This window comes from Meriones unguiculatus, chromosome 18 (genome assembly GCF_030254825.1).
Source record: "Meriones unguiculatus strain TT.TT164.6M chromosome 18, Bangor_MerUng_6.1, whole genome shotgun sequence".
Lineage (NCBI taxonomy): Eukaryota > Metazoa > Chordata > Mammalia > Rodentia > Muridae > Meriones > Meriones unguiculatus.
The window spans coordinates 19,648,823-19,676,340 of NC_083365.1; the positions used below are offsets into that span (position 1 = coordinate 19,648,823).

A 27,518-nucleotide genomic window follows, 5' to 3' on the forward strand; every position below is an offset into this window, starting at 1 on the left:
CTCTTGACCCTCTATCATTTAGTGTTTTTGTGTGGTATGATGGAAACATTCCTCTTTGACATAACATTTTTGAGCTAAAGGGTTAAGCAGAAGCAGAGTTAGAAAAAGTCTTGAGTCCTGCCCCAATTTGCCTAAACACGGGACCTAAAATTATAAAGGTATCTCGCCCCATACCCACAAAGAAACACAGAAGGTAGTTGCTGATGAGATCTCTTACCACGTCAGGCGTGGCACCAGAGGAGTTGATAAATCTTGCTTCATTAGTTTATTTCTGTAAATTCATTCTCCATAATTCCCATTTGTGGAAGCCAAAAGCCAAACCTGCTGTCTTGTGTCTGTAAAATCCTACTGTTTTCTGTTGCAGATGTTTGTAGATCTGAGTTCTAAGCTGCTGTTTCCAGTTCTCTTCTGTTGGGGTTCTCCTGTACAGTATGTAGCATGTGTTAATAAACTTGACTGGTTTTCTCTTGTGGAAAAAAAAAAAAAGAAAAATACTAGGTCTTACCTTTAAAAACATATATTCTACTAAACTGGGAGATCTAAAAGAAATGGATGAGTTCCTAAATGCCTACAATGTACAAAAATTAAACTAAGAGGATTTAATTTAAACAGATATATAGTGAGCAGCAATACTGAAAGTAATAAAAAAAATTCCCCTAAAACATCCAGGCCCAGATGGATAACATTTATGCAACCTTCAAAGATAAATAACACTGACATGTTTTTGTTTTTGTTTTGTTTTGTTTTTGAGACAGGGTTTCACTGTGTCGCCCTGGCTGTCCTAGAACTCACTTGTAGACCAGGCTGGTCTCAAATTCATAGAGATCCATCTGCTTCTGCCTTCTGAGTACTGGAATTAAAGGCATATGACACTATGGGCTGCTTACACCAATATATCTTAAATTATTACCTAAAAAAGAAAAGGAAGAAACATTGCTACACTTTTTTTCACAAAGCTAATATTATCCTGCTACCAAAACCAGGGAAAAATGCAACAAAAAAAGATTATATACCAGTTTTCCTGATGAACACAGATGCAAAAGTTCTCAAGAAATGTAAACTAAGTTTAAGGACATATCAAAAGGATCACTCTGCATGATCAGGTTGGCTTTATTCTAGAGATACAGTGATAATTCAACAGATGTAAACCAATGAATGTTATAAACTACATAAATAAACTCAAGGGCAAAAATCATATGAGATCTCAATAAGCACAAAAGGCTTTTGGCAAAATGCAACATATATTAATGATAAAAGTCCTGAAGAAATGTGGACTAGAAGGAACATCTCTAATATAATAACAGCTATATATGACAGACCTAGATCCAGCATTATGTTAAATGGGGAAAAACTCAAATCATTTTCCACTAAAACCAGAAATAAGACAAAAAATATCCCATTTTCCACTTAGTCATTATAGTACTTACAGTCTTAGTTAGCTAGAGCAATAAGACAAGAAAAGCAAATGAGCCTGGTGATGGTGGCGCACTCCTTTGATCTCAGTACTTGGAAGGCAGAAGCAGGTAGATCTCTGAGTTCGAGGCCAACCTGGTCTACAGAGCAGGCGAGTTCCAGGACAACCAGTCTACACAGAGAAATCCTATCTTAAAAAAACAGAGAGAGATGGAGACACAGAGAGAGAGACAGACAGACAGAGATGGAAGTAAATAAAAAGGATACAACTAGGAAAGGGAGAATTCAAAGTATCTTTATTCACAAATGATATATGATTCTACACATGAGACCCTAAAGACTCCACTACAACAGTTAGATCTGCTAAACACTTTTCATCAAACTGAGAGAATACAAAAGTAACATAGAAAATAGTAGCCTTCCTACTTACCAAAGGCAAACCCATGGAGAGAAAAGCCAGGGAAACAATTCCATTGTCAACAGAACAATAAACAAAACAGGAATAAACCTAACCAAGGAAGTGAAAGGTTTACACAGTGAAAATGTTAAAACAACAAAGAAAGAAATTGAAGTAGACACTGAAAACTGGGGGAAAGTTCCATGCTTGTGGATTCCAAGAACAATCTTTTTTTTTTTTTTTTTTTTTTTTTTTATTCATTATTTACACAGTGTTCTGCCTGCATGTGTGCCTGCATGCCAGCAGATGGCACCAGATCTCATTATGGATGGTTGTGAGCCACCATGTGGTTGCTGGGAATTGAACTAAGGACCTTTAGGAAGAGCAGCCGGTGCTCTTAACCTCTGAGCCATCTCTCCAGCCCCAAGAACAATCTTGGGGTGAAGGCATCCCCCCAAAAGCTGAATCTACAGGTTCAATTCAGTCACAAACAAAACAGCCATACCATTCTTTACAGAAATGGAAAAATATTCTAAATTTCATACGGAATCACAAAAGGCCCCAGATAGCCAATGCAATGCCGAGCAAAAGGAGCACCTGCTCTTAAGTTAGACCACAGAGGCTTGTGGTACTAGTACAGAGCACAGCACTAGCACAAAAACAAGCATGTGGACTATATGCACTCCACGTATGTCTATATTCACCCAATTCTTAATAAATGAGCCAAGATGAAACCCCGGAGAAAAGATAGTACCGTCAACAAATGGTGCTGGGGAGACCGGACGCTTACAAAATCAAGACCCTATCTCTTACCCTGTAGAAATATAAACAACTCCAAATGGATTGAGAACTTCAACATAAGACCTTAAACTCTGAATCTGCTAGAGGAAAAAGTAGGGCGCACACTACTTTTCAAAATACAGGCATAGGTAAGGACTCTGATCACTCAGGAAATAAGACCCCATGAAACTAAAAAGCTTCTGTAAAGCAAAAGATACAGCAATCTAGTGAAGGGGCAGCCTGCAGAATGGGAGAAACTTTTTGCCAGTTAGTATCCTGTACACACAAAAAAAAAACCTCAAGAAACTAAACACCAAGAAAACAAAGAACCCAATTTTAAAAAAATAGGTTGTAGAACTAAACAGAGTTCTCCAAGAAGTAATGCAGATGGCTAATAGACGTTTTTAAGGTGTTCATCATCATTGGCCACCAGGAAAATGCAAAATACAACTTTTGAGGTTCTGCCTCACCCCAGTCAGATCGGCTATTACCAAGAAAATAGACAAGCACTAACGAAGATGGGGGAACGCTGAGCCCACACCCACTGTCTGTATGGTATAAATTGGTACACCCACTAGGGAATCAGTGGGGATGTTTCTCAAAATACTAAAAACTAGGGCTGGAGAGATGACTCCGTGATTAAGAGTGTGTTCTTCTCTTCCAGAAGACCTGAGTCTCGTTTCCAGCACCCACATCAGGCCATTCATAACTACCTGTAACTTCAGCTCTAGAGATCCAACACCCTTTTCTGGCCTTGGTGGACGTCCGCACACATGGCAGACACACAAACAAACACAGACATGGATACACACACAAATAAAATAATTTTTATGAAACTGAAAACAGAAATGCCATACGGCCCACGTAGACCGTCCTGGACACGTACCCAAAGACTCCCTACCTTGCTACACACACGCTTGTACACTCATCCACTGATTCTTCACTCACGCGGCTGAGAAGTGGAATTAGCCTAGATGTCCACGAAGTGATGAGTAAGTGACGAAAATATGGACACTGGGGAGTTTTTAATTTTTATTTTATATGTAGAAGTGTCTTGCCTGAATGTTTGTGCATGCCAAGTACCTACAGAGGCCAGAAGAGGGCATCAGATCCTCCAAAACTGGAATTGCAAACCAGTGTAGGTTAGCTACTATGTGGGTACACTTAACTGAGTTTTCACTGCAGCTGAATTTGAATCAGCAGCAAAGAAAAGAGAGAGAAAAGAAAGAGGAAGGAAGGAAGGAAGGAAGGAAGGAAGGAAGGAAGGAAGGAAGGAAGGAAGGAAGGAAGAAAACTATTAAATTCATATTATACTAAATGAAAAAACCCAGGCCCAGAAAGGCAAATATCACATGTCACAAGCAACACAGCTTCAGCTGTCAATCTGATACACAAATCTGATACCTTGGGAAGATAGATCTTTAACTGAAAGCTTTTCCAGGTCAGACTGGCCTGGGGCCAGTCTGTGAGGCATTTTATAATTGCCAGCTCACACAGGAGGGCCCAGACCACTGTGGGAAGTGCCACACTAAAGCAGTGAGGGGGAGAGGCCTTAAGAGAGTGTGGTCACAGGAGAACACACGTGATGTAGAGCAGAGGTAGAGGGAACGCTGGAGTTACAGAAGGCTTGCTCTGTGACAAGGCCAGGGATAGAAGGGGTGGGAAGATGGCAGAAAGATTTAAGCTGTGATGAGGAGAGAAGGAAAAAGGAGAAAGGTTAACAAAAAAAAAAAAGCATACATTAAAAGCATATATGTAAGCTAACTAACTTTGTAAGCTAACTAAAAAAGCAAAGAAAATTTAAGGAGGAGTTTGGCAGAGAGCATGGTGGCACATGCCCATAATCCCAGCACTCTGAGATGCAGAGGCAGGCAGATCTCTGTAAGTTTGAGGCCAGCCTGGTCTACAAAGTGAGTCCAGGACAGCCAAGGCTACACAGAGAAACCCTGTCTCGAAAAACCAGAAAAATAAATGAATGAATGAATAAACAAATAAATAAATAAATGGGGAACTGGGCGTGATTCAATTCTGATCAAAATGTATATATATTATATATATATGTGAAATTATAAAAAAATAAAATTATTTTACCAATCAGAAATTTTGTTTTAATATCAAGCAAACACCAAGACAAGTGTTAGAATGCACAAAAATAATTTTAGAGGAAAACAGTGTAATTAACAAATAACAAAGTTATGACTCTCTAATTCCAAATAACTTGGCATTAAGATGGATGTTAATTGAAGCATAAAACCAGGGGATACACAAGGGAAGCAGACACGTGTCTATAGAATAAGACTTCATCATCAGGGCCTCAGAGTAAACTCCCAAGAAGAAGGTCTGTTTAGAAGCTTCTCTTTGGCATGCTGTAGAGACTGAACTTTGAAATCAGACTGCTCTGGGATGGATCCGAAACAGAACAAAGCACAGAGTAACTTAGCAACCCGAGACATCACTTAGCTATGCATGCATCCGTCTTCAAATACCGCACTCAGCAAGCTGGTGCCCCAGCTTTCATAACATCCCACGTAAACCTGCTTTGAATGATGAAAATAAGTTCCTCCCCTTGGCCACCTCTTAATAATGTCCCATTTCTATTCAAATGTATCTTGCTGCACACCCTGAAGCCCTAGATGATGGACCGATTCAGTTTAGACTGATTTGGGGTGTATTTGCAGCAAGGCAAATGTTATTCTTTAAGAAAACTTTAGGAATCTTCTTTTCACCATTTTATGCCTGTGTATAATTGGGCATGACAATGTATTGGTATAATGTTCTTTTGGAATGTATATAATTCATCCTTGTTCATTCAAACGCTGATTTCTCTACCCCCACCCCCAACCTGGTTTCAATCTGGCCACTGCATTGTGATGCTAATTCTAAGCATCACCTGTCTCAAGTTTGGGTAAACATGCCACCATTTGTTCTCTATACTGTCAATTAAACAACCCGCCAATGCTGTGTAATGGAGAGGATAGGGTGGGACATCCTGGTCGGGAGGTGAAAAAGAGAAAACAGGAGGGAAGAAGAAAGAATCTGCAGGCGAGATCTTGGAACCACGTGGAGAGATGGACTGGACCTTAGATATGACTAAAAGCAAGTATAATGGGTGAAATCTGAATGGGAGGAAACTATGTGGGCTTGGAAGTTTAGGATGGAGTAATATTACCCAGCACTGTGCTCTAGGTTAATTAAATAAATCCCAGTCTCTGTGTGGTGATTTGGGTATACAACTGGTTTAGGACTGACCACTGCTTAACTCAAAGATAAATCAATAGTAAATATTAACACCCACAACATATATGGTTATAATAAGATGCATTATGGGAAAGAATATGTGCAGCAGAGACTAGTTATACAAATGACATCTGTCTGTCAAAACAGAGACCATTCAAACCACACCCCTGGGCAAGTGAACTCTTTCTTCTCAGGGATCCACCTGCTTCTGGCCCCCCAGCGCTGGGATTAAAGGCGTGTGCCACCATATTCTGAAAGTTCCACACCTTAACAGTGATTTCTGTTTGTTGTTAGTTGGTGGTTAGTTGGTGTTAGTCTAAAAGGTCTCATGCATACAAGGCCAGCCTTAGTGACCTTGAAACAGGGTCTCATATAGGCCAGGATGGCCTAAAGCTTGTCATGTAGTCCAGATTGACCTTGAATACCTGATCTAACCTGGTTTTCCTGCCTTCACCTCTAGAAGGCTGGGATTCAGGTGTATGCCACCACACGCAGTTTATGAGGTCTGGGGCTTCCTGCATACTAGGCTAGCCCCTACCAATTGAGCTTAATATCTGGATCCGAGCAGTTTGTAACGTGTCAATAATTATGCACAGTGTGATTGATTTACATAAATATTCCTAGCGGGGATGGTGAGATTGCTCAGTGGTTAAGGACGCACAGCACTGCTCTTTCAGAGGCCCCAAATTCAGTTCCCAGCACCCGTATCAGGTGGGTCACAACTGCCTGTAACTGTAGCTCTAAGTGATATGTCACCCTGTCCTAGATACACACAGAAATACACACACATAATTTAAATTTTAAAAAGATTTATCTTGGAAAACGGTCCATGCCTATTTTAAAGGAATTATAAACTATAATTATTACTATCCTCTTGTGTCAAGTAAAGTTCATTAGCTTGTGTATTTAAATTTATAGACTTACATACTCGGTTTGCTTTCATAAATTACTGATAGGGATATAGCAAAAATCTTCACTGTGATGCTATATTCTGCTCTTCTCCTTTCAGTCACTCCACTCTACCCCCTGTTGAAGATACAGGGCCTCTCACATGCTAGGCAAGCATTCTCCCACTGAGCTACACTCCAAGTCCCTGGTTTTATAATTTCTTGCTTGTGCTTTCTTTTCTTTTATTGTTAAATGTATTTGTTTACAGAGCTAAGGTAACATATAAAGTAATGAGTTTCATTATGGACTTTCCATACATATATATCTTATTCATATCCCAATGTTTTCCCTTAGCCCTTCAGGCCCCTCTGGCTGGTCACCTCTCCCTGTCTTGTCACTTCCTGTTTTCATGTCAATGTATTCTACCACTCTACCTACCTGTATGTCTGTCTGTCTATCATCTATCTACCTACCTATCATCTATCTACCTACCTCCCTACCAATCATCTATCTATCCATCCATCTTCCTGTGGTTCCCCCTTTCTAAGATCTCTTCCCTTCATAGTCCTCCACTTTTACAGACGTCTGGCTTATTTCACTTTAATGATCTCTATTTCTATCCATTTCCTGAAACTGTAACAGTTTAGTTTCTCTCTCTCTCTCTCTCTTTCCTTTTTTCTTTTCTTTTTTTGGTTTTTCTAGACAGGGTTTTTATATGTAGCCTTGGTTGTCCTGGACTCACTTTTGTAGACCAGGCTGGCCTTGAACTCACAGAAATCAGCCTGTCTCTGCCTTCCTGAGTGCTGGGATTACAGGTGTGTGCCACCTCGCCCAGCAGTTTCTTTTCTTCATGTCATGTATGTACATGTGTACAACATTTTCTTTATCTATTTGACGTGTGTTGAACTGAATCTAAGCTGATTCCATCTGTTAGCGCAACAGTAACCATGAATGTGTGGCTTGAGAGACGTTTCAGTGGGTTAGGAGTTCCTTCCAGAGGCTCCAGCATTCCTGTCAGTGGGCTCACACCTGCCTATACCTCCAACACCAGGAGATCCCATGACCTCTTCTGGACTATAGGGGTACCTATACACATACCCCCCACACACACACACACAATTTTTTAATGTAATAAAAACCAAATTGTTAAGAAAAATAAACATCAACAGGAAAACATGAAGTATAAGTACCTCTATAGTATATTGATATAAAGCTTTTCAGCTAAACCCAAGAGTGGTGCAGCTGGGTCATAGTTCTTTCTTCAACTGTGGAAGACCCTCTATGCTGACTGCCATAGTGGTTACACTAGTCTGTTCCGGCACTGGCACTGGCATGGAGTTGAAGCAGCAAGGATGGCTGTGTGAACCCTTGGAGGCTCACATGAAAAGGATGAGGAAGGTGACATCAAAGCCTCATGGCTTCAGGCATGGTAAAGCCCAGAATGGCATAGAAGAGCTGTTGCTTGAGGTATGGGTTCCCTGAATAATCAAAATAGAGTTGCCAAATACCATTCCAATGCAGGTCAGTCCCTGATCCAGGGACACCAACTGTGGTGGCCCCAGCACCAACAAACTTGGCTTGATACGTCAATGTCCTGAGAGACAGCTCTGGTCTGGAGCTCCTACCTGGACACCTGGAGAGGGGAGGTGCTGTAGAAGGCTGTTTAGATGGATGATCTTTTCAGGAGGGAGGCAGACACAGGCCTGATCAGACCCCTGCTACAAGAACAAATCAGAACTGGAGAAAAGAGCAGTGCTCTGCTTCTTTTCCATCTCCCAGCTTTAGACCTTTGTCTCTGGGAATTAATTTTCAATCGGTAAAATTTTGGCTCAACCATCCTTCCCTTTAGGAACAGGAATGTTTACTTTATGCCCTGTCTGATGGAAGGATATAACTTTATATATATATATATAAGCTCAGAGCTAAGAGACTGGAATTTTAAAGTGTTGGGATTGCTGAAAACTATGGGGACTTTAAAGCTAGACTGGGTGCATTTTGTAACATGGTCATGAGACTTTGTGGACAAGGAGTGAAAGAGTATGGCTTGAAAGGGTATGGCTTAAAGGGTAAGGCTCTGGGTGTCTGGCTGACAAGGGGTGGACCTGTGAGCATTACCTGTTACTTTGCCAAGATCTAGAATCAGCTGGAATAGAGCCCTCCTGGCATGCTGTAGGGGGTTTTGTTGATTACTGTTAATTAGAGGGGGAAGACCCACTCACTGTAGATGCTGCCATCCCTGGCTGGGATTACGGGCTGTATAAAGGGAGAAGGGGAACTGAGCAGCAGCCTGCATGTCTCCCCACCCCCTGCTCCTTGAACATGGATGTGAAATAACCACTGCCTTAAGCTCATGACGTCTTGACTTCTCCACCTTGTGGCTCTTGTCAGGTCCAAGGGAAACTCCATTTCCCCAAGTTCTGGCAGTTGGACAAAAATCAGCATTCTCAGGAACTTGTGAAGCAGGTTCCTGTCCACTAAAAGGAACCATTTCCTTTATTACTGCCAGAAGGGACAAATGGATGCCTGTGGTCAGCATGCTGGTTTCACAAGTACCTGTCAAACACATCAAAGTCCACTCCAGCATCCTGGCCCTTCTCACCCGCTCCCCTAAACTTCTCCAACTCCTAGGCTTCCCTTTCCCCATTCTCCTTATAACCCTGCTATCTCAGCTATGCTCTCTGTCTTCATTTTACTTTCTCCCCCTTTCTCTCCCTCTGCTCCTGCTTCTCTGCTGGCCATGTTCAGTCTACTACTTTATCTCTCTGCTCTGGCATTTCTCTCCCTCCTATCTACAATAAACACCTTAACCTTGCCAGGGAGCAGTCATGTCGTCAGTTTATGCAGCTCTAACTTGACCCGTGAGCCAAAACAAATCCTTTTCCTCTAAAGCTGTCTTTATCAGAGAATTTTATCACAGCATCTTAAAAAAAACCTAAACATTTGCCTTTTTATTTCTTCATATTTTCAAGTCCTGAAAAACTTACAGTATAAACTGATTCTACTGTTCCTGGAAGCATTCCAAAGACATATGTATTATATTGGCATTGTCTATCTGAAATATAATCACTTTGTTTGGGAAACATTTCTGGTTTTTATTTACTATGTTAACGCATGCACATACTGGATAAACACTGAATACTCTTACAATAATCGCAATGTAAACAATTTAGGGTAAGCTTACGTAATACTCTTAATAATTAATTTTAAATCGGGAGATAGGCTTGGTTTCTATGTAAAACCTAATCAATAGACTATGACTAAGATGAAGTGTTCAGGAAGAGATAATATTTAATGTTTCAGGAAAAGATAGTTAACAGGTTTTTTTTTTTCATTTACAAGTTCAGAAGAACTTAATCACAAACACAAAAATAAATAAGAAAAAAATACCAAACAGACAAAAATATAATTCTCAAAATGTTGAGGGTGAGAGTTGTGTTAGAATTTTGTTATGAAATTTGAGTTGTAGGGAAAAGGTAGATCTAAGGCTCACATACATCCAAATAATACACACACACACACACACACACACACACACACACACACACACACACAGATATATTTTCTTTAGATAGTTCTGCAGCTGTCAGAGGACAAATTGCTCTAACAAGATAGCTTAAAAAAACAATTCCATTCTTGGGAAACCTTGTTTCAACTAACCAAAAAAAAAAAAAAAAACAATTCCACTTATGTCTCTAGAAAGTAGTAAGTCCCCATACACTATGAAGAAGTGGTTTCGGTGCTCATGTGGCACTTGGAATTGAATCCAGGAACTTCCACAAACTTGACAACTGCTCTAGCACCAAGCTTTGTAACTGGCCTCTTCTAGCTTTTTGAGACAGGGTCTCACTAAGCTGACCAGGCTGGCTTGAGCTGTTATCCTCCTGCTTCAGCCACACAAGTACCTGAGATTATGGGTCAGCACCACCAAGCCCAACAACACTTCCTTCTTAATTGCCACTTCTCTAGATTTATTTAAGAGACAGGCACGTCAGGTCCAGAGGCACATAACTACAGTTTCAGCTTATTTGGAATGCTGAGTGAGGCAGGAGCATTACTTGGGTGTTAAAGGGCAGCTTGGGTAACACAATGAGACACACAGATCCTGACAGAGGTTACAGTATAGCCATATAGGAAAACAGGGTATGAATATCAGCCTGGAAACTAAGGAAAGTCATATTCCAGTTTGGCTTGGCCTCATTTGGTTACTCTGGCAAGACACCCTCTCAGAGGCTTCGTTTCCTCAAAAGTCACAGTATTGGGCTCAAGCTCTGCCAGGGGAGCTGTAAGGTACCTGGATCACTATGTTTCAGAAACAAACATTTACAGTTCAAGGATAGCTTCCTAATTTATTCTAAATCAAAATAACCTGACCAGCATCATAATTGGTTAGCATTTCAGTACTGAACCTAGAAAAATATAATACAATACTAAAGTCAAAATCAAAAGAGCGTTTGACAGATTTCTTTTAAGTGTGTTTGGATGACGATAACTCCATAACAATTGTGTATTTAGAATTTGTGAATATGTCACAAATTTCACTAGTCAAAACGATTCTGAGTTTTCTCAGGATACATGTTAAGAAAGAAATAATTCTTTCTCCATTCACACTTAAATTATATACATATTTCATAATATTTTACAAAAAAAATGCCCAGATCTAAGTACAGTTTAGCTTAGATTCCTTCTTGATTTGTTTTTTTATAGCAGACATGTTAATTTCATTTTGAACATGATATGCCAAATATCCAGAGCTTCCAGGAATGAAGTCGTGTAATTCTCCAAGGAATTTCTCCAAGGCATCAATTGATATATAACCTATAAAAATAAGAAGAAATAGATACTTTTGAAATCCTATCATGCCATTTGGTTTTCAGTGTCTTTGACTTATTATCTTAAAATTTTATAGAACTTTTTAAAAGAGAACTAAAAAGAAAAGTAAACTGGTGAGAAGATTCTCTGAGGACGACCTTACACGCCTAACTTCCTGCTTCTACCTCTGCAGTGCTGAGGTTCCACCATGCTCCATTATGAGGTGCTGAAGACTGGACCCAGGGCTTTGTACCTGCTAGCCAGCACTCTACCAACTGAGCTAGATCCTCAGCCCTTAACACTAGGTTTTTGTGTTTTTTTTTTAACAAAATAATAGCTTTTATCATGACCTTTCCGCTCAAATATATCATTGTATTTAGTCATATTTGTCTCCTCTCTTCTACCCATCTCCCCTCCTCATTGTCCTACTTTTTTTTCGAGACAGATTTCACACTTTAACCTAGGCTAGACTGGAATCTGGAATTCATTTGTAGCCCAGGCTGGCCTAAAGCTTTGAGCAATCCTCCACTTCAGCCTCCTAAGTTCTAGGACAGTAAGTGTCAAACACACACTTAACTTTTTCTTTCACTTTTGAAAGTCACAGACATTTGACAAACAACTTTGATTACTGAGCATGCAATGTCCATATTGGGGCTGGAACATTAAAGTACCTAAACCAAAATGACTGGGAATAACTGGCATAGTCTGTAACCACTTAAACTCTCTCTCTAACTACCCAACAGCACAGCACGTCTGCTCTATAGAACAGACAGCATTTCTAAGCACTGTAAAACTGGGGTAATGTTCTTTAGTAAAAAATTAATAGTAAAGTCAGTACTGCTGTCAGTGAATAATAGCTATGGGTATAATTTTGATGTCATTAATAATCTGAAATAGATATGGATGCCAAAAAGGAAACCCTGCCTAAATGCAGAGAGCTTAAGCAAGGATTCAAATATCTTAAGCAGTAACATCATAATAATTGATTTCCATTTGAATAATTATATTTTACATTTAATACAAATATTTGTGGTTTACACTAAAACTAAAATTGCAATCTAAAAGTAAACACTGAAAACAACTTTTTAGAAGATCTCAAGTATGAATTTAAAAGTACCATCGGTGCCAACAGAATTATGCATATCACTTATTTTAGTGACAGTCTGTTCACAGTTAAAAATTATGGATCCAGCCATAGAAAATTAGTCTCTTTAATCTATTTCAGTTGTGGTCCTCTCCATTTGGGTTTTCACTCTTATTTTTTCTTGGGTTGCATTTCTGCCTTGATACTTACAGGGACACCTTCCCCAACACTTACACTACCTGAGGTTTCTAAAGGCATTCAGAAAATAAATGCAAAATTAATAGCAAATATAATCTCACAAGAGGAAGTGTGGATCATGATGCTTCTCAGCTTCCATCCAGTTTTTGGCTTGTAACTGGGTCTAAACTATAATTTCTCTCCCACAGACAGCTCACAGAAACTCTATCATCACCCACCTACCCCCCCTTTCTGTCTTGGAACTGGTCATTGTGAACAAAAGTTTCCCAGAAACACCTTCTGCAAGGCTGATTGACTGGCCAGAAATCTTATCGCAGAGAGGGTCCCATGTTGCAGCCTATTTACTGACACGCCTCTCACACCTCTGAGTGCAACCTGGCGTCCTTATGACCGGCTGGTAAAACCTTTCAGGATATATCACCTTAACTTAGCAGGTTAAGCTTCCATCAACCTCAAGGCTAAGAACATCACAGACAGCACCTGAGGCCTGTGACAGAGTGTCCCTGTTCTGCTGTAACTGCCTACCTGGCGTTTCCACCAATAAACTTTAAAAGTATCTCATTTATGATTTTCTTTGTTCTGTCACTATAAAACATCGTCAAACTGTTACCACACTGGAACATGGGATTTGGTGTAACCTGAATCTGTGTTTCTAGACCATGTTCACTTACAGTATCTGGAAAACTATCTCTTATCCCATTTTTTTTTTTTTTTTTTTTTTTTTTTTACTTTGTCATCATAAATTATCTAACTGGTGGTAGACCATAAGGCTCTTCATTTTGGCATGAGTCAGGATCAACTACCATTCTCTTATTGGTCACAAGTTTTTGTCTAATTTTTAACTTCATTTTCCTTTTCTGGGAAAACTGTTTCCTTTAATGGTAGAAAATATGGTCATTTGGTGTAGCTTATTAGCTGAATGCCCTGCTTAGCATACATGAGGCCCTGGGTATGATTCCCACTAAGTACCCCTTACCGTACCCCAATCCTCCTCTCTGTCTCAGGGCAGGGGGAGGGTGGATGGATGTGTGTTCACCTGAGGAATGAGTTAACCTGATGCACTGTGTCAAAAACTAGAAAAAAAAAATACTATGGTCAGCCTAGTGTAAATCAGGTATTTAGTCCAAAGAAACTCTTGGGACTACAGACAAAGCTTGTAATTTATATAATGCCTATTTCTGGGAGGTGAGATGGCTCAGTGAATAAAGTCTCTGTCTCTCTCTTTGTCTCTCTATAGCCTTGGCTGTCCTGGGACTTGTTCTGTTAGACCAGGCTGGCCTTGAACTCGGAGATCTGCCTGCCTCTGCCTCCTGAGTGCTGGGATACTCTCTTATTACTTTTGGACCTCTTCCTTGGAGAGAAACAAGCTACTATACTTTAAATAGATTTTATGAAAATGACTATGAAGGAAGCTGGAGAAATGGCTCTGTGATTAAAGATACTGACTGCTCTTGCAGAGGACCCAGGTTTGGTTCTCAGCTCCTACATGGTGGCTCACAACTGCCTATAACTCAAGTTTCAGGACTTCAGGCGCCCTTCTCCATCAGAGGAAAGGGGAAGCTTCAGGTTATGGGTTGGTGAATAGCCCACAGAAAGGGCCCAGCTATCTCTGGCTCTACAAGAATGCCTGATCCTAGGCATTTTGAGGCCCTGGGCTCAACCTTCAGCACTACAAACACAAAAACAAAAGAACCGATGCCTGAATGTCAGAAATACATTGCAACTGTCTCATGCCAGCAGCAGCAAGCATCCCTCCCACCTATAGACCCCTTTCTTGGCACAGACAATATGAAGCCCACGCGTGGTCCGTTACGCAGGTTACTGTTTTGGCAGATGAATAGCAACGCTGCTGTTGCAGGGTAAACAAAGGGGCTCTGCTTGGTAAAGCTTTGTTCTTCCCAGTCCCCTTGCTTCTTCCCTAGCAGAAATTACTCTAATCATTGCTGTTCCTCTAATCATTACCTGTTACCATGTTGTTCACCGGATAGTTCTGAAGAGGGAGGTACACCTGCTTTTCTACATCCGGAGTCCTTAGTAAATGATTTTCTGCACTATAAAAGTGAAGCAGACAGAAAGTCATATTTATATTCGATTTTTTAGTTTATATTACAAATGAGAAATTATTCTAGACAATGTATATAATAACTTAACACTTCTTTAATCAGGTTTTATTCTTACTTGGTAAAAAATGTTTCTTTTGTGAGACGAAGAAAAGCCAGGGCCCAGATAGCTATTTCTAGTTTTCTTAGCTACTTCACAAATCAAACAGTTATTGAACACATAGGCCCTCTCATCTATAATTAGATAACAGAAAACTAGGAATATATTTTAGCCTTAGGGCTTTTTTCCTAGTATGCATGAGCCTGGATTCAATCCCCAGCACTGTCAAAAATGTAAAATAATTTATTATATAACCAACAATCTTAAATATGCCAAAGAAAAGCATAATAGAATCTAGAAATGGTCACAGGACTTATGTTCTTCAGCAGTCAAATAACTGAGACTCTATTAACTAGTACAATACTCCATACTTCAGCATAACAAATAAAGAAAACCATGAAAGGTTGGGAAAACCATGAAATACAATGAGATTTTGAAGTCACTTGTGAGCTAAGTAAATAAGGTTTCCCTTAGATCATGGGCCTGCCTGCCTGTTTAAGAACAGATAGCAGCCTAGAAGCAATCAGACCACACCTCCCCCTATCATCTGTCCTTTGCGGTAACGACCTGAGAAGCTCTGCACTATGACACAAGCCCAGACTACTCCCCTTTGTTGTAGCAAATAAGATGGAGCCATAGAGCAAACAACTCTGACGCCTACCGTGAAACTGGCTCTGAGCTATGGCTCTGCACCCCTTCAAGTAAAGGAGTTCCACAATCTCGGTCTCTTGCTCATCCTCCTGTATTACATGTTGTCGCGGACAGCCACCTCTTACTTACGTGAAGCTCTCCAGGTTTATGGGAAAGCACCTTGCCAGTTAAGGTGCTGTGTGTTGATACCTGTGTCTCTGACACCTGCTCTCCCTCAAGTCCTCATGCTGCCTCTGCTGTGAGGTTCTGTCCCTTGCCTTCCCACCTCAAGCTGAGCATGCCTATTGTGGTTGTGAGGCTCTCTCCTGAGAAAGCTCACTGCTGCAGGGTGCATGCCAGCTTACTCCTTTACTGAGTTTATAACTTTGCTTTCTAACAATTTAATCCTAGGACTAAATTATAACATTAAATAAGGTTTTCAATCTTATGGGAGAGAATTAATAGAATATTAAATATGAAGTGAAGGGACTTCAAGAAGACTTCACCTCTACAAATCATGTGTCTTATTGCAAGACCGGAGAGACATATAGTAATGAGTGGTAGGATTCTTCCTAATTTAAATTTCCTTTATTCTTTTCTATAGGTCTTATTTTCTGAACTAAATGGATTTCCCTTTTTAAAATTTTGGAATTTTTGAAATCGGGTCTTATAAAGCCCAGGTTGGTCTCTAACTAGCTGCATAGCTGAAGACAACTTTGAACTTCTCGCCCTGCCTTCATCTCCAGGGTGCTATGATTACACACAGACATTGCGTGCCTAGTTTATGCAGTGCTAGGGATGAAACCCAGAGTGCCATGCACACCAGATAATCACTCTAACAACTGAGCTATGTGCCCAGCCTGTTAGGTTTATTTTACAATAATTTAAAACAACAAAAACCTAAAATGCATGTGACTTTAAAATGTGAGGACTATCTGGGGAAAGGAAAATAGCACAGCGGTTAAAAGTTTGGACTCCAGATCTCCTAGACATGGTTTCAAATTTAGCTCTACTTTCTGAATAAAACTGAGTAAAGTATTTAGCTCTCCAGATGTCTTCTCAATTGTAAAATGAATGGGGCTGACTGCGTATCTGAGTTGTGAGAATCCAATGAAATACGGTGAACTGCTGTCTCACAGGCATCTTGTACTTAGCAATTGTTCATTAAGAGCATACCACTTAGTATGTGCTTACTATTGCAGAGTGATGCTTCATACATGCATATAGTTCAGGGTATATTTTATTTATGCTCATAGTGCGCCATCTGGTGGCTCCACAAAGTGAAGCCTGCAGAGGTAGTAGAGGTCTGCAGCATAACACTACAGGGCTGCTGAACAAGAAAGCACAGTGCTATTGCCACAGGTGCAGGACTTACACAAGTTCAAGCCAGCAAAATCTCAGCCTGTGTAAGGAGGGGCTCATGAAGCCCAGCCTTACCGAGAAGCTGCTGGCTATATGTAGCTGCTATACGACAGAGAGCAAGTTGACTTCAGGGATGCAGCCCCTGAAAGGCTGCTCATGCTCCAGGAGATGCTATATACCCAAGCACATGAAGGAGAATCATGCAAGCCCAGTATTTAGGGGGCAGAGGCAGATGGAGAATCTCTGCAAGCTTGAAGCCAACCAGGTCTACATAGTGAGCTCCAGGATGGCCAAGACTATACAAAGAGAGGATACATGAAACTGGAGGAAGGAGGCTAAAGAATTAGAGGAAAGGGAATGGGGTGGATTTGATCAAAAGGCATTAATGCATTATGAAATTCCCAATTTAAAAAAAAAAAGAAAATCAGCCAGTTAGTGGTGGCACCCGCCTGTAATCCCAGGACTCAGGCGGGTGGATCTCTGTGAGTCTGAGGCCAGCCTGATCTATAAAGTGAGTTCCAGGACAGCCAGGGTTACACAGAGAGACTGTGTCAAAAAACCAAGATAAATAAAGGGATAGGTAGATAGATAGATAAAGGAAAACTGAATAAAAGCAAAAACCTATATTCACATAATTGTTCTTTGTTTTAAAACTGACACAGTGTTTTCCTACGTAGTCTAAGTAGCCCAGGCTAGCCTGGTGCTCATCTTAACCCGTCTACTGCCAGGCTTACAGCTGAAAGTACCATGCCTGGTATTTGTCATGTATGCATGTGTATCTGTGTGAGTGTTCGTGTGTGTGCACACATGTTCGAGCATGAATGTGGGGAGAGGCTGACATTAGATGACTTCATCGATAGTTCATCACCTTGTTTTTTAATTATTATTTCTTTTCTTTTATGTGCATGAATGTCTTGCCTGTATGTATGTATACCACATGTTTGCCTGGTACTCTCAGAGGTCAGAAGAGGGTGTCAGATCCCCTGGAACTGGAGTAACTAATGCTTGTGAGGCACCGTGTGGGTGCTGGAACCAAACCTAGGTCCTCTGTAAGAGTAACACATGCTCTTAACTGCTGAGCCACTTCTCAAGTTCCATTTCTACTCTTTTTAGTAAAAGTCAGTATGACTTTAGACACATTAATCTTTTTAATCTTAGATCTCTTTTTCTGTAAATGAGAATGGTGATAATATCAATCTCAGAGGAACTGAAACTAAGATAAATACACAATCAAGCTCAAAGAGTTCTACATTCATTGAATAGCAATGAAGCATGCTAATTCAGTACCTTCTGGACAATTCCTCTTTGTGTTCTGTTGTTCGCCCAGTGCTTTCCTTTCCTCTTGATGTTACCCTGGCATGCTGTAAACAGCGAACGAAATCACACTTTTAAATTTTAGCACACTAATTATATAAGCATTGGTTTCTTAATCAGAATATATACCTAAATTTATTCTTTTCGTTTTAGTCATTGTAACCTGGTAGGACAGCTTATGAAATTTTGTATACATACTCGTATAACTATGATTTTGGAAGAACATAAAGGAAAACCAGAATTTTAAATGCCAGTTATAGCTGTAGCAGGCAACTGAAGTTTGAGGGAAGAGGAAAGAAAATATAAAGGAGGGAAGAAAGAAAGAAAAGAAAACTAAGCATTACAAATGTAAGACTTTCTTAAAATCCTTGACTTTAGGATTCTCTTACTTCCTGTGAGCTAAAAGTAAAAAAAACTAAACAAAAAAAACAACAAACAAACATGACGCTGAATGAATTGTTTCCCCTTTAAAGCAATGGTGACAGAGATATGTTTACCCCTGAACTAAAAATATAATCAGCTTTTCAAAAACACTTGTAAAAATTACAAGATGCTTGTACCTAATATATTTAAGAGAATATCATTAGAAATTCCGTATTTAATCATAAATCTTCCCTACGCAATAGTACTTTGCAGATTTATCCTTGTTAATTTAATTTGATAAAATAGCTTTCTGTTTATATACTATGTGATTACAGTGTTATAATAGGTAATATTCAATATTGATAAATATTTTGAAGGAACTGACAAGACCCTTTATCAAATAATAATGCCTAACCGATAATGAATAAAAGAATGTTATCCCAGATGGTGGGTGGCACATGCCTTTAATCCCTTGAACATTATTATTTGATAAAGGGTCTTGTCAGTTCCTTCAAAATATTAACAAGGATAAATCTGTAAAGTACTATTGCTTAGGGAAGATTTATGATTACTAATGATATTCTCTTAAATATATTAGGTACAAGGTTTATTTTTTGTTTTGTTTTTTCGAGACAAGCTTGCTTGCTTACTTTCTCCCTTTTTAGGTTTTTTTGAGTCAGGGTTCCTCTGTGTAGCCCTGGCTGGCCTGGAACTCACTTTGCAGACCAGGCTGGCCTCCAACTCATAGAGATCCACCTGCCTCTGCCTCCCTGTGTGCTGGGATTAAAGGTTTGGAGACAAGCTTTCTCTGTGTAACAGCCCTGGATGTCTGGAACTTGCTTTGTAGACCAGGCAGGACTTGAACTCACAAGAGATCTGCCTGCCTCTGCCTCCTGAGTGCTAGGATTAAAGGCTTGTGCCACCACAGCCCAGCCTGATCAAGTCTGATCTGGTTATTGTGTCTCAATTTAGAACAATCCTCTTTGTAAGAGTCACTATAGAGGCCGGGCGAGTTGACTGACTTTGTAGTATATAGTCACTTCCTGGATTCATGTGATTAACTCATAATTAGATCTTGGTTAAGCACTTTAATAAGAATGCAATATATATATAATATTGTGTTGTTATTATATCACAACAGACTAGGCATAAGGAGAGGTTATTCCAGTACTAGTGACAGGCTTTTTTGAACTTCTGATCCTCCTGCCCCCTACCTCCCAAATGTTCGGATTACAAGCAGATGGCACCATGTCTGGTTTTTATACTGTGTAGAGGACTGAATCCAGAGCTTCTTGCATGTGAGACAAACACTTTACCAACTGAGATATATCACCAATGCCCGAACACTCAAGTTTCTTATATGAATAATAAACCACATAATAGTCAATAAAAGCATGACCTTTAAAATCTTTAGTTGGGGGCTGGAGAGATGGCTCAGCAGTTAAGAGCACAGGCTGCTCTTCCAGAGGTCCTGAGTTCAATTCCCAGCATCCACGTGGTGGCTCACAACCATCTATACTGTGATCTGCTGTCCTCTTCTGGTATACAGGTGTACATGTAGACAGAGCACTCGTAAAATAAATCAATCTTTTAAAAAAATTTTTAGTTGGCTCACTGATCACATATTATTCTGCCTTCAAAGTTTTTTGAAACTGTATATCCCAACCAAGTATTTTAATTTCTTCTTACCTTTTCTATCGGAAAATTTTCATCTTGTTCCCAAATAAAACTACCAATTTTTCTTCGTATTTCTGTAGTGAGAAAAACAAGTCTGATACTTTTTTTAAGGTAATTTCTGGATTTTGCATAGTCTGAACCTTGTAGGTTGTTTATTCTACTTGGATCAAAATAACCTCTTAAGATACTTGTTTAAAACCGAGATTTCTACTGAATCAGAGCATTGAGATGTCTAGGAATTAACATTTCCAATCCACTCTCCAGATGATTCCAGTATCTTAAGAGAACCATTACTGTGGACTTTTTCTTGGTGCGTGATGTTTGTGTGTATGTTTTTGTTGTATAAGTGTATGTGGTTACATGCAGATGAACATGCAGATGTCTGTCTATACTGTGTATAGCATGCAAAGGCCAGGAAAGCATTGGGTATCTTCCTCTGGGTCTCTCACTGAACTGGAAAGCTCACTAGTTCAGCTAGGCTGGCTGGCCTGGCTCCTGGGATCTCTGTCCCCATCCCACAACTTCTAGGATTGAAGGCACTCAGTGACCATGCCTGGCTTTTCATATGGATGCAAGGTATCCAAATTCAGGTCCTTGTGCTGGGCAAACTCTCTTACCCACTGAGACAGTTCCCTGCCCTTTTTCTACTAGCGCATATATTACCTCATTAGTGTCTCTATTGTGTGTCCACATTATGCCAAATGTAATAAACAAGACAACTATCACAATAAAATGCATGAAATTGTTGTATGTGTAGAGCTGAGGTTCTCAAGAGTTAATTTATTTTACTAAAAAGTAGATAAACAATATGTTTAATAGACAGGCATCCTACAAAATTCAGTATAGCCAATAACCTTTATCATCTTAATATATCTCAAAATTTTCTGCAACAGCCCACTGGAGGACAAAAAGGGTCTAATTACACCAGACTTTTGCTGACCAATACAGTATCAACTGTAAATGTATGCATACTTAGTCAGATTGAGGTGTGTAAAATAAGCACTGGATTTTGAATATTTGGTATCAGGAAGAATGCAAAGTATTTTAACAATTTTTGGGTTGATTACATGTTGAAATGATAATCTTTTCAATGTTAGGTTAAATAAAATATATTTTGTTTTTGGTTTCTGAAGAAAGGGTTTCTCTGTGTAACAGCCCTAGCTCTCCTGGAACTCACTTTGTAGACCAGGCTAGCCTCAAACTCACAGAAATCCACCTGCTTCTGCCTCCCAAGTGCTGGGATTAAAGGTGTGTGCCACCATGCCCAGCCAATAGAATATATTCTTAAAATTAAAGTTTTGCCTATTTCTTTTTAACATGCTACTAAGACCTTTTAAACACATATACTTCACAGTGGCGTCTTACACACCTACTAGGCCATACTGCTCTAAGTAGAGAAGTATGCTATTATGGTTTGAATGAGAATGTTCCCCACAGGCTCAGGTTTGAATGTTTGGCCCCCAGTTGGTGGAACTCTTTGGAATAGATCCTTATTGGAGGAAGTATGTAACTAGCAATGAATCTCAAGTTTCAAAGGCTGTGCCATTCCCAGTGTTCTTTGCTTCCTGTTTGTGGATCCAGATGTGAGCTCTCCAGTGCCATCTGCCTATGATAGCGCCAGGCTCCTATCCCTTTGGAACTACAAGCCCCAAATAAACCCTTCCTTCTATAAGTTGCCTTGGTCATGGTATTTTACCACAGTAATAGAAAAGTGACTAAGACAGAAGTATATCTTTTTTTTTTTTTAAGGAGCATGTTTTCATTTCAAACAGATTTTTTAAAATATTTAAATATATGTTTATGGAAGATTCTAAACTCAAGGATAAAATAAAAGTGATAATTTTAAATAAGGTTAATGAATCAGATAGTCATTCTATAATACAAGCTCCTTGAAGGAAGGTTTTTGATGCACATGGTTTTTGAAGGGAGTTTAAGGCCAGCTGGGGCTACACAGCAAAAACTTGTCTCAAAAAAAAAAAAAAAGTTTTGGGGCATGATGGTACATATCTATAATCCTGACACTCAGAAGGCTGAGTCAGGAGAATGGCCATGAATTTGAGGCTAGCCTTGGCTAATGGGACACTATCTCAAAAATGAAAAAGAAAGAGGTTTAGATAGGGAGAGGAATAAAGATATGGTTATTTAGATATGGTTATTTTTAACAAATCAATTTTACCACAGGCCATTCGTTTATTTGTAAAACCATTTAAACAATTCAGTGTTATAACTACATTTTTCTGGAACAGTAATTATAAGAAACCAATCTTTGAGGTTTCTAAGTGTTCTATGAAAATAACTAAGTTTTTTGTTTGTTCTGCTCTGTTTTTACTATTTTCCTCACTGGAAATCTGTAAACGGTGTAAACAGTTTGTCTTTCTAGAAATGGACTTAAAACTATGGGATGAACAAAATCCTCATCAAGAACTGAATGACTAGGAGCTGGAAAGATGGCTCAGAGGTTATGAACGCTGCCCTTCCAGAAGACCCTGGTCCAATTCGAGCACCCGCATTGGGTTGGTAACTCAGTTTCCTGGGGATCTGATGCCCTCTTCTGGAGAGCATGGGTACCAGGCACCACTGTATTACACAGACACACATGCTGGTAAAACACACACGTTCAAAAATAAAATTAAAATGAGATACATAAGGAAGGCTAGGCAGATAACCTAGCTTAAGCTTTGAAAAAAACAAGATAACATGTTCCAAGCAGGGAAAACTGAAAGAACCAGTCTCAGAGCAGTTTCCTTACTTTTCCTTCTCTCTTCATAAGGTTGATAAAATGTGATAGTACTTACAAAAGTATAAAGAAAAGTACAAAATTTGAGTTTATTATTATAACAAATATTTAAAGAAAAATTAGAATGAAGAGAGTCAACACTAGCAAATAAATTTATTACTCACCATATGTCATATACCTTAATCTAGTGCTTCATTTTATCCTCAAAATCACTTGGAAGAAACCAATAGCATGTTAGCTCACAAAGCCGGAAAGTGGCTCTGTGTGAGTTTGAGGCCAGCCTGGTTTATATAGTAGGTTCCAGGCCAACCAGGGCTACACAGTAAGACCACGCCTTAAACAAACAAATAAAAAAAATAAACAAATAAGTGTTGGATCCTAGCTGGTGAGCACTTTACTTTGAGGGTACTGACTCTGTCTTAGTCACCACTGAACTCCCAGCTCCTGGGCTGTAACCTGACAAACAAAGGAAGCTTAAGGAAGGAAGCCAAACTCTTCACTCAGGTTATCTGATTCCAAGACCAGATTTGTTTTACCTATATTAAATGATACAAAAATCTCTGTGGATATAGTGGCTCACACCAGCACTCAGGAGACTGGGATACAGAGTGAGACTTTGTCAAAAATAAAAACAAACAAGCAAACAAAAACCAGAGGGGTAAAAATCAAACCACAAAATTTCCAATAGAAAATAGAGATTGGGTAAAATTAAATTTGGTTATCTTAATGGGAATTGGCTGGATTTGGCAAACAGATGGTTTATGGTTTTTTGCTAACCTTTTTGCAGACATGCAGGAGGAAGAACAAAAAAGCCTATGGACACTGCGTTTTCCACTTCGGTATTAGCTACTGCTGAGAGATAGGAGGCATGAAAAACTGTAGCATTATCTTCTATGTACTGGAGGCTCTGATATATTCTAGAAGAAAGGAAATCCCCTAGGTTATGAAATAAACAAGAATGCATTCAACCTTTCAAAAGGAAAACAAATGGCTGTAAGTAGGAGACTGTTGACACTGAAGAATATGATGTATTCTTTAGTATTTATGATGTATTCTTTTTTTTTCCTGGCCAAAAAAAAAATGAATAAATTTCAAGTACAAGACATTACTCAATTTGGAGACCTACGTGCAGGCAAATCTTAGGTTTAGAGTTGCTAAATGATTATACGTATTTAGAAAAGAGCGAAGACCATCAACAGTGGACTGAAAGACAGTAGTAGCCTAATGAGTTTCACTCATGGTCACTGCCATTAAGAGAAATCAATTAATTCTGAGGTAAACATTGGGCATGCAGTCAGAGAAGCCTTCACATACAGAAAACATTTAGGCCTGTGAAGAGAGAGAGAAGGAAGGCATTAGAGGGAAAAAACACAGACATGAAGGAATGATAATGACGCCGAAGGCTGACTAGTCTACGAAAGGCATGGAAAGCTGAAGAAGCCTTAGCTAAGTAGGAGTGGGGGCAGGGCAGAAGCAGATCTCTGCTCAGTGAACACCTGATAATGAAGGGAGATGGCAGAGCACAGACTCTTAGGAAATCCTGTGGCAGTCCTGGCATGGGGTAATTCATAAAGCAGCAGCAATGAGGCTTAAGTACTGTTACCAGAGCCTGCTCCACGGTATTAGCTACCTATTTATTTATGTTTAACAGGGCTGGCTGGTTAAGAGGCCAGAAAGCCCAGACAGTTGACACATGCCCAAAATCCCAGCGCTTGGTATGCTAAGACAGGAAGGGCACGAGGTCCAAGGCTAACCTAGGCTACATTGCAAGATCCTGTCTCGGAGAAAATAGACGGAAAAAAAAGGGGGGGTTGGGTAATTCAGCTTGCAGAACGCAGGACATAACTCTTGTGCTTTGGTAAAATCTGAGTGGGACACGGAGTAGGAACCTACAAGACAGCCTAGGGCTGTCCACGTGACAGCCGGACACTCAAACCCGGGGTTCCGTTAGAGCCCCGAGGGACAGGTGACAGAGCAGGGCGGAAGGATGGGGGCATGTCTAGGGCTGCGAACGCGCTGTTCCTCAGCGTCGGTCACTTCCACCCGTGCCTCCACGCACGATGCCAGGAGGGGCGCTGGCGGGCGGCCCCGGGGTACCTCAGCGTGTCCGGGTGCGCAGCATCACAGCTGAACAGGAAGTCGGCGGCCTGGGCGTCGCTGAGCTCCCCGCCTTGGTCCACTGTGGAGGCAAGGGCACGCGTGAGCGCGGGGCCGGAGGGGCCTTCCACAGGAAGATGCCCTCCCTCCCTCCTGCCCGGCCCGTCTCCCTACCCCAGAACTGCCTCAGATCCTGACTGACACTGCGGCAGAACCAACCACGCTGCCCCTGGAACATGGTACCGCCTGCCGCCCGGGCTCCTGGGCGGGGCAGGGAGGCGAGGCCGCTGATTGGTCCAGAGCCGAGCTTGCCGATTGGTCCTCGGAAGGAAAGGGCGGGAAAGGCCCCAGGAAGCGGGCGAAGAGACGCTAACAGCATAATTGACGGAATAGCTGAGGGGACGGAGTCCCTGCACCCGGTAGGTTTTAAACCCCGAGAAATAATATGGAAATATGTTTATTTTTTTAGACAGTTTATTCGTATAATACAGATGACGTGAACCTTTCTGTGAGGTGGCGTGCTCACGCAACTGAGGGAATTACAGGCTGGCCTACAGTCAAGAAGAGGACATTGAACTGGAGCGAGAGGCCGTTGTGAGGCAGGGAGCTGGAAACTGAACGTGGGTCCTCCGACATAATCTTACCATATTTTTTTTGTCATTTTGAGACAGTCTTGTAACCTAAGCAGGCCTTGAACTTCAACTGAAAATGGCCTTAAATTTCTAGTTCTCCTGCCTCCACCTTTAGAGTGCTGCAATCACAGGCCTATGTCACCATGTCTAGTTTACATATTGTTTTTTTGAGACAGGGTTTCTTTGTGTAGCCTTGGCTGTTCTGGACTCGATTTGTAGACCAGGCTGGCCTCAAACTCTCAGAGATCCTCCTGCCTCTGCCTTCCCAAGTGCTTGGATTACAGGTGTGTGCCACCGTGCTAGGCTCAGCTTACATATTGTTGAGGATAGAACCCAGTGAAGGGGCCTCAGAGTAGGCTCAGAACACACCCAGACCCCAAATTTGCAGCCCAAAAGGAGATTTTATTAACTGCCACTTGTGGAGTGGGGCGGGGGGGATGTCTCTGGATTGGGCAAAGACAGTAGCAGGTGTCTCTCTCTCAGGAAAAGTGATTTTTAAAGTGCTAGGATGAGTTGTTAAATCCTGATTGGATATATTAATTTGTATAGCCAAATAATGAATTTTGATAGCTGGACCTTGGTGGTCAGTCTCAGGAATGAGTCTGGTATAAGGAGGTGGCCAAATAAAAGAATGGACCTTGGTGGCTAGCTTTAGGGATGTGGAAATGCCTAGATAAGAGTCAGTGGTTTAGCAAGGGAAAAGGAAGGAGGAAGGGCAAGGTCTTCGGAGGCCATGTTTGCCATGCTTGGGCCTGTTAGGTGCCTTTACCCAGGGTTTTGTGTATGCCAGGTAAGCACTCTACCAATTCTTAAACTAAAAAACTGGCCAGACTGGGAATGTAACTCATTGGTAGAGTGCAAGTGCAAGGCCTGGATTCATTTTCCAGGATTGTAAAATAAACAATTAAATAAGGAGGGGAAGGATGAGAAAGGAAGGGGGAAAATGAGTTTTCATTCCTCTTAAACTGAGTGTCACAGCTTTTGGGGATGTAATTTCGTATTATTGTTCAGTTCAAGCTATTATCAGATTTCAGTATAACATTTTATAAAGAGGGTTATTTAATTTTTTTTTAAAGAGGTACTCCATATGATTTACAGGCTAACCTCAGACTTGTGATCCTATGCCTCGACCCCCAAATGTGAAGATTACAGATGCACACAGCCATACACACTGATATGTTTTTATTTAAAAATTTTCAAATGAGTACGATTTTCTGATTCTAAATATGTATGGCTTAGCTGCATTAAAATAAAATACTGATCTGTTTGGCCAAATCTTTTGAAGTTACCATTTTCTTTATAATAGAAGTATATGGCCAGTAAGGTTATATCTTTAAAATGAATGCCCCGAAACTCCCAGATGTTCTAGAATATTCAGTGTTCTATATATGTTCATTGGTTCAAATTACTCATATTGTCTGATTCCCTGATGATTAGTAGGGAAGCCATATAAAAATGTTATGGATCTATCAATTCTTAATATGTCTGTTAAATTTTAATTAGACACATACAAAACTCACATTTGTTATTTTCTACTTGTTTGAACCATTAAGCACTTAAACATGAATGGCAAAACCTCCAGACACATAGAACACCAGAGAATATTTTTGGCCCCAGGCAAAGGTTTTTTGTTTTTTTTTTTTTTTAATTGAGACATAGCATTAAACATGACAGAAAAAAAAATATACAAATTTGACTCCATTAAACTTCTCTTCATCAAAATCATAATAATTAGGGTGA

General features: G+C 40.3%; 1 protein-coding gene across 1 annotated transcript; it reads right to left on the bottom strand.

The window, feature by feature from the left end:
• Positions 1-9,636: 9,636 nt before the first annotated feature.
• Terb2 (telomere repeat binding bouquet formation protein 2) lies at positions 9,637-25,442 on the bottom strand. Its single transcript, XM_060371500.1, has 7 exons — positions 25,321-25,442; positions 25,147-25,228; positions 23,827-23,966; positions 20,325-20,386; positions 18,246-18,319; positions 14,769-14,857; positions 9,637-11,530 (listed from the first exon to the last, which is right to left on the bottom strand). Exons 1-7 carry the CDS (start codon positions 25,382-25,384, stop codon positions 11,373-11,375), a joined length of 669 nt encoding a protein of 222 aa, XP_060227483.1. The 5' UTR covers positions 25,385-25,442; the 3' UTR covers positions 9,637-11,372.
• Positions 25,443-27,518: the final 2,076 nt, after the last annotated feature.

Bases quoted from the DNA above. Each gene is read 5' to 3' on its own strand.
- Terb2 (XM_060371500.1), bottom strand. From the start codon at position 25,384: ATGTTCCAGGGGCAGCGTGGTTGGTTCTGCCGCAGTGTCAGTCAGGAT. The intron at 20,387-23,826 runs GTTAGCAAAAAA...TTCTCACTACAG, and splicing joins TCCTGCATGTCTGCAAAAAG to AAATACGAAGAAAAATTGGT. The intron at 18,320-20,324 runs GTAAGAAGAAAT...CGCTGTTTACAG, and splicing joins AAAATTTTCCGATAGAAAAG to CATGCCAGGGTAACATCAAG.